The 12,546-nt window shown below is 35.1% G+C and overlaps 1 protein-coding gene across 2 annotated transcripts in view; it reads right to left on the reverse strand.

The window, feature by feature from the left end:
- Window positions 1-2,358: 2,358 nt before the first annotated feature.
- The window catches only part of DNAJC10 (DnaJ heat shock protein family (Hsp40) member C10), a 44,066-nt gene continuing 33,878 nt past the window's right edge, over window positions 2,359-12,546 (reverse strand). For both annotated transcript variants that reach the window (XM_036254616.1, XM_036254617.1), the window contains exons 18-23: window positions 10,342-10,475; window positions 9,348-9,401; window positions 8,955-9,102; window positions 8,071-8,190; window positions 5,879-5,983; window positions 2,359-4,743 (exon numbers count right to left, since the gene is read on the reverse strand). In XM_036254616.1, the coding sequence (XP_036110509.1) occupies window positions 4,732-4,743; window positions 5,879-5,983; window positions 8,071-8,190; window positions 8,955-9,102; window positions 9,348-9,401; window positions 10,342-10,475 (573 nt within the window). In that variant the 3' untranslated portion in view covers window positions 2,359-4,731. The remainder of the gene's footprint in view (window positions 4,744-5,878; window positions 5,984-8,070; window positions 8,191-8,954; window positions 9,103-9,347; window positions 9,402-10,341; window positions 10,476-12,546) is intronic.

Consider the following 12,546-nt stretch of genomic DNA (forward strand, 5'->3'; position numbering starts at 1 on the left):
GGGAGTCTTACAGCCACTATTCCTTCAAGTAAGCTTACACCCTCTTTTCTTCTCTTTCTGGGACCTGTATAATGCAAATACAGTCTGCTTAATAATGTCCCTACTTTTTTCATTCCTTTTCGTTTTACTGCTCTGATTGAATAAATTCCACTTCCCTGTCTTCCTTTTTTTCTGCTTCATCTAGTTTATTATTGACCCCTCTATTGTTTTTTTTAGTTTGGCCTCATGTTTAGTATTCTTATATTTTCTATCTTTGTGAGAAATTTTCACTTTGTTCATGCCTTGTGAGACCTGACCTTGGTGAGCATCTCTATGATCATATTTTGAACTCTATTATGAAGTAAACACTATATCTCCATTTCATTAAGTCCTTTTTCTGAGTTTTATCTTTTTTCTTTAAAAAAATTCGGAACATACTCCTGTTTCTTCATTTTCCTTGACTCTGTTGGTTTCTTCAGATTAGATAGAACAGCCACTTCTCTGCCTCAAAGGAGTGGTGGAGATGAGCTTCATTGTTCAATCCTACTCCAGTTCTTGGCTGTCTCTCAAACACTGTGATTGTCCGATTGTCCAAGCAACCTTTTGTTCTAATCAGCTCCCAGTAGCTGAGGGTGTGCCAAGACCTGTCAATGTCCCAAAGGGGAGGATCTCAGATACCAGCTGATTAAAAGCCAAATCCTCAGGCAGCAGCTTTAAAAGTATGTAAATATACTGCTGTCAGAGGAAGAGTGGGAAATGGGTGTTTCTGTCTGCTCTCTCTGAGCTGAGCCCCGGGCGGATAACCAGTTAAGAACTGTCCTTTTGCTACAATCCTGTGGAATCAGCAAATGTAAATACCACTGCACTGGGTCACCAGGTGGTCAAACGATGTCCCATGTGGCAGCCACAAAAGCTGGGGTGCCAGATGTGTGCAAAACCTTTTCTGGGAAGTACAGCAACCTGCAGCAAGGCAGAGGGACAGCAGATAGTGCTGTCCTGTTTTCTGGAACGTACTGCAGTCAGCTCCTAGATGTGTATTAAATTAAAATCCAGCCCTTCAGATTGAAGCATTTAAGATTGTAAATAGGCCTATCACACAAAGACTGGGCACACTTCAGTATGCTGCCTCTGTGCCGGGCACTGGGGGTTGGCCAGGGTGAGTCCATGTAAGCATCCTAAGGATTGTTTCTCAGCTTGCTCTATAGCCTGTGGGTCTCAAGGACACAAGTCCAGCTGCCTTCCAAGGCTAGATGTTTTGGGAGCCTGCCTCTTAGGTGGGGCACCAGATGTGAGGTCCAAACCCTTTGCTCCTGAGAAATTGGAAATCATGGGTTTTGTTCTAGTTGTGTCATTGCACCAGCAGTGGGGGTTAATTCCATACGTGTCTCTCCTACCCATCTCATTGTGGGTTTGTCCTTGTTCATCCGATGTGCAGTGGTCACTCAGCTAGTTCAGGAACCTCCTATGTTGCCATCATGTACTAGAACCTATTCATTCTTTAAAAAAACTTTTTTACCTCCTCAAATAAAATGTCTGGAATGCCAGTTGTTTAATGAATAGTTCTCTATCACTAGTTAATTAACATGGCACTTTTTTGGTGGACATTAGCAAAGACCATTTGAATGACTATTAAATATCAGAACAACAGTCCTGGATTCATTACTGATATGGGCCAGTTTGGCATCAGTCTCAACAACACTTTTGGTTAGTTATTTCTCACAAAATACATATAGTAAGGGGATTGAGAAACAATGTAAGATGAGTGCAAATCCACTGTTAAACATTAAAAAAAAAAAAAGACTTGAACCAGTGAATCCCTAACAATTTTACATATAATCAATAATACATTTATACTTAGCTTGGTGGTTGACCAAAATTTTGTCATTACTCATTTTGGAAACAAGCTTATTACCAAAAGAATTTGGGTATATTTAAGTATTGGCCTATGAGTAAAGTCTGTCCTAACAGAAATATTATTTCCTTTTCATCTTCACAATCAATTTTATCCTTTAGGTATTATAGAACATTTAAAATGCATTTGGTTAATTTAACCTTTATATTATTTAACTGGATATGTATAATTTAAGACTTTTATCTGAGTTTTTTTGTAAACATAAGGATTAAAACCAGACTAATTATTACACAAAGTTCTGTTAAAATGGTCTAAAAACATGACTTCCTCATTAAAAACGTTCTCATACACTAGGTAGCTTCGTAAATGTGCCCCACAGGAAACAATGTAGTAATTCTTTTCTGATGAATCTACTTCAAAGAGAATTTCTCCTTTGAATACTGTCAGGAAACAAAAAACCAATTTAAAGAGAACTTTTCCAAGAAAAAGTCATTATACAACGATTCTTTCATTTTATTTTTCCCTTATCTTAATCACACACTTTAAGTAAAAAAGATATGAAAGATGTTAAAAATTGGGAAAATGAGTTAGGCAAGCATCATTAATACCCCAAACAGAAATTCCAAATAATTTCACATCGTCACATATTTAAATATATCTCGTTTTCAAATCTAGCTGCCTGACAGAATGCACGCACTCTTGTCTACTAGAAATGGTGTTGAACCCGAGGCCAACTGCACACAAAAATGGTGTTGCTGAGAGAAATGGCTCTTTAGAGGTGCTCCGCTGTGGTGATGTAGCCACTAAAACCTTTCATTCTGTCAGCTGTTTGAAATACCCAATGACACTGATATGACAGCAGAAAATAGCCTCCTGATATATACTTCTAATATGATATATATTACTTGACATCTCTGCCAGGTAGTGTTGGCGTCAGAGCCTATTCCACAGGTATATACTTAGGCCAAGTTACAGAATATATAATATTTACTATTTACTGCTTAAGACGTTTTCCAATTAAATTGGGAGCTGTACTTACATGGAGTGGTATGTAGGCACCTTACACCTGTTCACGGACTCAGTCAGAACTGTGAACTCCACCACGCGGGAGGTGCGGCCCATGCCCTCATGCTGTCTGTGCTCTCCTGTGTCCAGCACACTGGCATCCACGTAACTGGTACAGTAACTCAGCAAATATTTACCAGGACTTCTTTAGGTATTTCATTTTGGGATTCTTATAGAAACAAGCCAATTTAAAGCATTTTCTAGGCTTTTAAAACGTAATAAATGAAAGGCACTTGCCACTACTGATCATAATCCAAAAAGGCGGTGTTAAGGCTGAAAGTGGTAATTGATCTGTATGTGCCTACATGTGTAAAATGAAATCTAAGACAGGAGTCAAAATACACAAAACAATATTGGAGAGACTATAAAGAATAGGATCACACTTGAAAAAAAAGGATTACTTTTTCTATAAATTGGAGCTCTAAAATATTTGAGGAAATATTGGAGAAAAAGATAAAATGATATTAAAATATAAACAAAACTCTTCCAATATAATAAAGAATAATCCTAATAGGTTTCTGGGAAAACTGAAGATTTTAAAAAATTCACTGAGCTCTTTTGCTCAATTGGGATTTTTATCATCCCATGCACCCTGAATTATAATTAACAATGTTTTCTTAAAATGCAAGGAAACAATTTTTGGGCTGAATCTGAACTGAGAAACTAATATATCTAATCCTCAGATTTATATACTTAATTTTCTTACAAAAATAACTTATTATTGTGCCAATATTTATCTGAACATGGCAGTCTCCAACAGTAAATTAGTAACTGGAATGACCACATTATCATTATAGTGAAACAAAACTGCAAAGTTATTTTTCCTGTTTGAATAAGGAAGAGAATAAACAAGAGAGGAAAACAGGCAATGTAAATAGAGGACATACATCCAGAGTCCAGAAGGCAAAAACATAAACAGTAGAAAAATGCTTCAAAAGTTAATCGCTATCACAGGGAAAACTTTTATAAAAAATATTTAGAAAATAAATTAACACATGTCTTTAAAATATAGAACTCTAAATATGTGATATATTTGGGATATTCCACAGCACACTGCTAATTGCCATACATATTTTTTCTCAGGTATTTCTGGAGGCTGTAGAAATCTATAGAATTTGTTTACTTACTGTTATAAAATTGTTTCTCAATTGTGAAAAATTAAAATAAATTCTTCAACCTTTAAGTAAGGAAAGAATGAAGAATCTCTTCACTATAATACATCGTGAAAATAGGGTATCTGTTTATTTTGTCACATTGTATTTTTAAAGTGAAATATGATTAGAGAATCAATTTCAGAGAATTTTTAGAACAGGTGATTGAAAACCAAGTTCTCTCTTTAGGTGAGCCCCAACACTCTGTGGTCAAGTTCAGTCTGCACCACTCAGACATGAAGGGATACACTAGCAGAGCAGGCTCACGGTCAAGCCAACCAGCGCAAACGTCGTTTCTAGTAGTCAGCAATCTGGGCCCGTGGACTGAACATGGTTTGTGGCCCATTTGTGGATGGTTTTACATTTTTCAAAGGGTTGTAAACAAAATAGCTTATGTGACAAAGAACTGCATATGGCCTACAAAGCCTAAAATATTTATGACCGGGTCCTTTATAGAAAAAGCTTGCACAATGGAAAAATATTCTCAAATGAGGATTAATAAAACAAAAAAAAGAAACTTGCAGACCCTTCATGCATACCAATGTTGTATAGAATTTAGACAGTGCAATTACAAGTCCAATATGACATTTTTATTCCCTCCACGAATGTAGTAAGTCTAAAAGGATGTCTTCTGATGTCATCTGTCAGAATTTCTTTTCAACTTTTTCTTCATCTTCAATATCATTAAAGTTCATCCTTCAATAATAATATAAAAGTAATTGAAAGAGAAAAGCAGCATGAGTTTATAATAGTAAAAACAAGGTAAAATAATATAGTCTAACCAAATAATTACTCTGTATTCTTATGTAATGGGTCCACCACATAAAAAAATGTACCTTGCCTACCTATAATGTGAGAGAAAAGGGTATCATCATGTTCTTACCTTCCCATGGTAGATATCACCAATTGTAGTTTTACACATTACACATTCAAAGTCAGATTTTAATGTGCTCTTTAACTTAATTTCAGTTATATTCTGATTTATGAGTAACAGTATTTTCTATTTCAAATGCTTAACTTGATATAAAAGTCACAATTTAAAAAATAAGACATTTAAGAAAACACAGCTAAACAAACTATCAGAAAAACATTTTTGTTTACTGAAACCAAGAAAATAAAAATTCACAACTATCTCTTTCCTATCTTTTAAATTGGAATAAAATGTAATTTTCGAAGCAGGCTGCACGGCTTTCTGTATTAGGGCCTGTCGTTCCCGTGATTCCACGGAGCCAGAGGTCTCTGTGCCGTTCTTCTGTCCCCTCACCTTCAGGACAAGAATCCGAGAAACCTCGTATGTGAGTGTAAGGAATCCTGTTCAGAAAGCCCTCTAGCATTCATGGACTCTTTGGTCTAAGCCTGTCGTAGAATGACAATGATTTAAAGAAGAAAACAAAACAGCCTTTTGAAAGAATAGCACAAAAAAGGTTGCGATTGCTTGATAGGTTAAAAATTCAAGGAGAAGCCAAGATGAACATGAGTTCAACACATCCTGACTATACCGAGAACAAAAGAGCATCTGCTATCCAAACATGTCATAAGGCTCCAGTATATTTATTCCTAACAAGTCAATGCTTTCTTTATATCTGAACAAAATTTAAATAATTTATGGCCGTAGTCATTAATTCTTGTTAAATGGTTTTACTTGTCCAAATTTCTAAGCATTTTAGCATTTAGAGGCTACATTCTGATTCTCATATTTTCCAAAGAAGAAATTTCCAACTACTGACTATTTTCTTGAAGCTTCACATTACTGTTTATTGACACGTATAAAGTACAGGAATAACAACTTCGAAACACGTTTGCCAAAGTCAGCTCTAGACTCAGTCCTTACCTTATTTCTTGTTCCATGTTTTTGGAGATTTTCCAATTTTTCATATATTAAGGTAGCAATCTCTTTTGCATCTCTTGAATCTATCTGCTCTCCCCAAATATTTCTCTAAAATTAAAAACACTTCTTATAATCTTTTAAGCATCTAATCAAAACATGACATTTCAATCTAAGAAACTTGATTAAAATAGTCCTTAGAGTTTCAAGTGTTTGAAACTCAAATTTCTTCAAGGAAATAATGCTATAAAGCATAGTTAACCCATTATCTACCTGAAATAAATACTAATGATACTGTTATGAGAATATGTAATTAATTCCTTGGGAAAAATGCATTGCTAATTCCTAATGCCTCAATTCCATCTAAATTGGGTAAGGAAAGATATGTCCAGAGACCGAAATCGTTCTAATCTAATGTAGTCTCTGGCACAGACACAACCATGACTAACTGCAACAATGGAAAGCAATGCCTATCCCTGGTTCTCTCTGCTCACAGCGGGAAGGTGGCTGGAAAACAGGGGAGGAGATAGCAGTATACCCAACTCTGCTCGTGTGGGATCTGGAGCCACCTGTCTCTTTCCTTCTGGAGAGTGCCCCACATCTGTACATTAGGATTTTATTTCTTTGTATAACTGCCCACCTGGGTTTGTGTTTCTGTTTATTCCTATCGTTATTTGGCCTCCTCATCAAGCCTGGACTTCTAGATACCACACCCATCTTTCAGTTTGGACAGGGATATTCTGGGTCCTAATCTGTCCTTGGGACTCCTCTAGACATATGGTAAGGTCTTTCAAAGAGCTCCCTCTCCTGATCATTTCTGTAACTGCTCCTTTTATTATTTCCCCACCATCATTTCACATGATGCCACCCATTTCTCAGCTGCTCTGAGATTTGGGAAGTAGAGCTAGTGATTCCAAAGGAATGAAGATTCGGGTTCAGGTATAAGCTCCTTTTCCTTCAAGTTATACTTACTCTATGCTGTTCTTAAGACAGAATTAGCCTCTTGGACTAATCAAAATCCATCAATGAAAAATCTAGATGTCTGACAATTCGATTTCTGAAATTCACCATTCAATTTCTTTATTTAGCTCTATTTCAAAATGTATTATAATTAGCTCTATTTCAAAATGTATTATAATTACCAATAAGTAGCATAAGATCTTAATCTGATAATCTTTTTCAAAAAGTATATATTAAAATTTTTGAAATTACTTCATGTTTTATCAGAAAACATGAATATAATACAAAGCAAATATTTATTTTATCACAGTTCCATTGTCAAAAATGTCATTCTTTTACTTGGGAAGACAGCAAAGGTCATGAGTACTTTGTTAGCAATTATACTGGAGACAGACATATACTTTTAAAAAAATTTTTACTAATTTTTTTAGAGAGAAGAGGGGAAGAGGGAGGGACGGAGGGAGAGAAAGAGAGAGGGAGAGGGAGAGAGAGAGAAGCATCGATTTGTTGTTCCACTTATTTACGCATTCACTGGTTGATTCTTGCAGGTGCCCTGACTGAGGACTGAACTCATAACTCTGGCACATCAGGATGGCATTCTAACCAACCGAGCTACCCGGCCAGGGCCTGACATATGCTTTTGTATTAGAAATTATCACCTGAATTTTGACTCATTAATAGATGAATCTGCTTTCTTGTTGAGAAAAAAAAAACTGTCACTGACCCAAAAAAGGAATTATTACTGAACCAAAGGACCCTTACTTTTACCTTGTAGTCTAAACCATTCATTAATAAATATTCCCCAAGATAAATGCACAGGTGCTAAGGCTACTTCAAAAACATTATAATAATATACTATCTTTTCCTAGAAAAATAACTATAAAGATAACATATGTTAATTCTACAGAAATAGGAGATATAAAACTTCACAGAAAGTAAATAATTACCTTGAATTCTATCACCCATAGAAAACTAATATTAGTATTTGGTATGTCTCTTGAGTAGTTTTCCTATTCATGAGTATACAAATTTTAAGGCAATGGAGATCATATTAATTGTGAGACAAAAAAAATCTTTTAAAATCACTTAATGTATATATAAAAAGGACTTTGTTTCAGTAATATGCAATAAAATAATGACAAAGGGAGAAGAAACTAGAAAAAAGCATTACTCAGACTAAAAAGTCTTATGAGCCTGGCCTGCTAAAGGACGGAAACAGAGGGAAAACCTGTACGTACCTTTGCTCTTTCGTAGGGATAAAATTTAACAGTTGGATAGGCTCTGATACCAGCTTTCTGGCATATTTGAGCATAAGCTTGACAGTCTACTTTTCCAGCTTTCACTTTTCCTTTAATCATCTAGAAAAAAAATATATATGGTTTACCATTCTCTGGCATAAAGTATTTTGGCCACCACAAAGCAATATGATACTAAAAATTTCAAATCTTTATAAACCTAAGGATTTGTTATTTAAAAAACTTAAGTTTTAATCCTTTCCATTCATATAAGATTGCTTCCAAATTCTTACTGGTTCTTTACATTCCTATTAGTCTAGCATCACATCTCCAATAGGAAATAAACTCTCCTTTGTCTTATTAAGAAAACTGAGAAGCTTTACCCTAAACTATCTTAACTTCTTGGTACCCACAGCTTGTCCATCACAGTACAAACATCTCAGATTCTGTCTTCTCCCCACCCTTCTCTGGTCTCAGGTGCTGAGGTAGCACTCCTCTTGTGGAAGGCTAACTACTGTAGCTACACTCTCCAGTCTCTTCTCTGTCAGATCTCTTCCTCTCTTTAGCATATACACATTCAATCCAAAAAAGATTCCTTCCTTAATTGCAGGGGATGAGAATAGGGAACAAGCAGAAGAAGTGAGGCTTTTGGCTGTTAAGGTTAGGTAGATGATAATGCCATCCAAGGCAGAGAGGTGTTAGCTAAAAATTTTAAATAGAGAATGCAATCTATTGCAAAGATTATAGTCAGTTATACTAACAAAATAGTTTTTAAAATTCAGAGAAAACTTTGAAGAAAAAAATAAAAATTATATTTAAAATGCTTTAGCTAATTATTAAAACATGCATGTGACTACAACTTATTTAAGTAGGTAGACAAGCCCTACCCTAGCCAAGAGCTCAAACTCTGGAGCAAAATTTTGGCAAGGTCCACACCAAGGAGCATAGAAGTCAACCACCCAATGATTTTTCTCTTGTAAAACTTTTTCATTGAAGGTCTGAGGTGTCAGATCTATGGATGCCTGAGGCAAAAATCTGTAGCAAGAAATCAAAATTATGTTTCATTATATAAAACCAAAGCAAACTTTCTAAAATATAATGCTGCAAAACTTTTAAAATTAAAAATGGCTTCAAAATAATGACAGTGTAGTAATTCTTTGCTAAGTGCTTTAAAATGCTAAAATTTTAAACAACTCACAGGAAATTTAATTACAGACATAAGAAGAAGAAAAATAGTATTAAATCCATTTTACACACTGATATATATTTTAATTACTTACCCTAGACCCCAGATTCTTAGGGAATAGGCATCCCTATTCCAACCATTGTAAGTCCTGAAAAAATAAGTAAGTTGTAAATAGTATTTTTCATTATTGGATATGTTCAGTAAATAATCTCATTGCAGCAATTTAAAAGATAAATAAATGACTAGCATCTCTCTTCCCAGGTATACCTAGCTACAAACACTACCCATATGGCTTCCCAAATATATTTTCACTAGTCTTAATGTCTTTTTGTGCTCCAGACAGACCTGAATGTTTACCTGCTTGCTGGACATCTATAGACCCATGGGAATAACAAAACTCAAAATGTCCAAGGCTTTAGTTTCTGAACCTTTTACTCCAGTTATTACTATAAAATTCCTATCCACTTTTAAGAGCTACATGAAAGGCCACCTCACAAATGCAGTATTTCACGATTTTTTCATAGTGTGATCCTTTCCTCCTTTGAAATCCATGGTTCATTTTTACTTTTTAAATAATACTCATTATATTCTGCCTTGCTTTTTCCAGTTTCCTCCTGAAAAACCATGTGGTGTTGTGGAAACTTGGGCACTGAGACAGTCCTGGGTTCAAAACCCAACTTCCAACCTTAGCAGTTATTATCGAAGTTAATCTAAGGTCTCTGAATCAGTTGCCTTATCTATAATAATGTAGGAAGAGTAATCACTTGTTTCTCAGGCTGTGTGGGAGGGCTAGTGGAAATAACGTGAGCAAAAGGTCTAGTGTGCTGTATGAAACTACACAAGGACTTAAATGTTACATTTTTCTCTCCCTATTTCTTCTGTACTAGACTATTGGCTTCATGAACGGTGGAACTATCAATTCTCTTTTCATCTTTTGAAGTTCTCATTAGCACACTATCGTAAACATGGTGAACTCCCTAAAAATATTTATTGGGTCAATGTTTATTTATAGTTAGGATAACTTTTACATTTTAACTATAGAAGTAAATGATTATAATAAATGCCTTCAAATTTTAGATAATACTTACTGAAACTGATAAGCTTTATTTGACTTTGGGGGATAAAATCTTATCTCAGGGTATCTTCGAACATTTTCTTCGGCACAGAAGGAATGATGCTGTTGGCAGTCTATGCTGCCCACATTGATCAGTCCAGTTAATGTCTATAAAAGAAGGAAAAAGAGGAGACAAATATATCAGAGTGATTAGAATAAAATTACCTCCATTAAACTTTATATATATTTGCAATAGAGAAACTGTCACTATGAGACGATTATTAATTTATCAGTGATTTTCATCAAATAAAAATGAGTAAGGACTTAAACATAAGTAGATCATTTATAGTAATGAACTGGAGATCTAATTTTGTAGTTAAGAACTTACTACAATTATTGCATACTAAACAATGGATTTCATTCACCCAACACATAGAAAAATATATCTAAAACGCAAAGTGTTAAAAACCAAAAACTAATGAAGGTCTTGGCAATGGATCTCAGAGTTATTTTTCAAATGGAGACATTTTAATTCAGGTATGAGTCAGTATGCTGTGGGTAGCATATTGACTCATACCTGAATTAAAAAAATTTTAATGGGGATTCATCCCAGGGATGCAAGGCTGGTACAAATTTGCAAATCAATAAATGTGATACATCACATAAATAAAATGAAGAATAAACACCACATGATCATATCAATAGATGCCGAAAAAGCATTAGACAAAATCCAGCATCCATTTCTGATAAAAACGCTCAGCAATGTGGGAATACAGGGATATTTAGACATAACAAAGGCCATATATGGAAGACCTGCAGCCAACATCATACTCAATGGGCAAAAATTTAAAGCATTTCCCTTAAGAACAGGAACACAAGGATGCCCACTTTCACCACTCTTATTTAACATAGTACTGGAAGTCTTAGCCACAGCCATCAGACAGAAATAAATAAATAAATAAAAGGGATCCAAATTGGAAAGGAGGAAGTGAAACTGTCATTATTCGCAGATGACATGATATTATACGTAGAAAACCCCAAAGATTCCATTTACAAAATTTACTAGACTTAATAAATGAATTTGGCAAAGTAGCAGGATACAAAATTAACGTCAAGAAATCAATGGCATTCTTATACACCAATGATGAACTCACAGAAAGAGAAACTAAGAAAACAATCCCATTTACCATTGCGGCAAAAAAATTAAGATACCTAGGAATACACTTAACCAAAGAAATAAAGGACCTATTTGCAGAAAACTACAGGTCACTGAAAAAAGAAATAGAGGAAGATATAAAAAAGTGGAAGCACATGCCTTGTTCATGGATTGAAAGAATTAACATCATTAAAATGTCCATACTACCTAAAGCAATCTATAGATTCAATGCAATCCCCATCAAAATACTAATGACATACTTCACAGAACTAGAACAAATACTTCAAAAGTATATATGGAACCAAAAATGACCTTGAATAGTCACAGCAATCTTGAAAAAGAAGAACAAAGTAGGAGGGATCACATTACCAGATTTCAGGTTATACTACAAAGCCACTATAATCAAAACAGCCTGGTACTGGCACAAGAACAGGCATACAGACCAGTGGAACACAACAGAGAACCCAGAAATGGACCCAAGGCAATATGCCCAATTAATATTTGACAAAGGTGGCGAGAGCATACAGTGGAGTAAAGACAGCCTCTTTAATAAATGGACAGCTACATGCAAAAAAATGAAACTAGACCATCAACTTACACCCTACACAAGAATAATCTCAAAATGGATAAAGACTTAAATGTGACTCATGAATCCATAAAAATCCTAGAAGAAAATCTAGGCAACAAAATTTCAGACATCATACGCAGCAGAATTTTCACTGATACATCACCTAAGACAACAGAAACAAAGGAGAAAATGAACACATGGGACTACATCAAACGCAAAAGCTTCTGCACAACAAAAGATACAGTCATCAAAATGGAAAGGCAACCCACTCTATGGGAGGGCATAATTGCCAATGATATATCAGATAAGGGGTTAATTTCCAATATATAGAGAGTGCTCATACAACTCAACAAAAGGAAGACAAAGAACCCAATTAAAAAATGGGCAGAGGCACTAAATAGACACCTCTCCAAACAGGACATACAAATGGCTAAGAGACATATGAAGAAATGCTCAACATCACTAATCATCAGAGAGATGCAAATTAAAACAACAAGGAGGTATCACCTCACACC

The sequence above is a fragment of the Molossus molossus genome, unplaced genomic scaffold, assembly GCF_014108415.1.
Source record: "Molossus molossus isolate mMolMol1 unplaced genomic scaffold, mMolMol1.p scaffold_m16_p_11, whole genome shotgun sequence".
Taxonomy (NCBI): domain Eukaryota; kingdom Metazoa; phylum Chordata; class Mammalia; order Chiroptera; family Molossidae; genus Molossus; species Molossus molossus.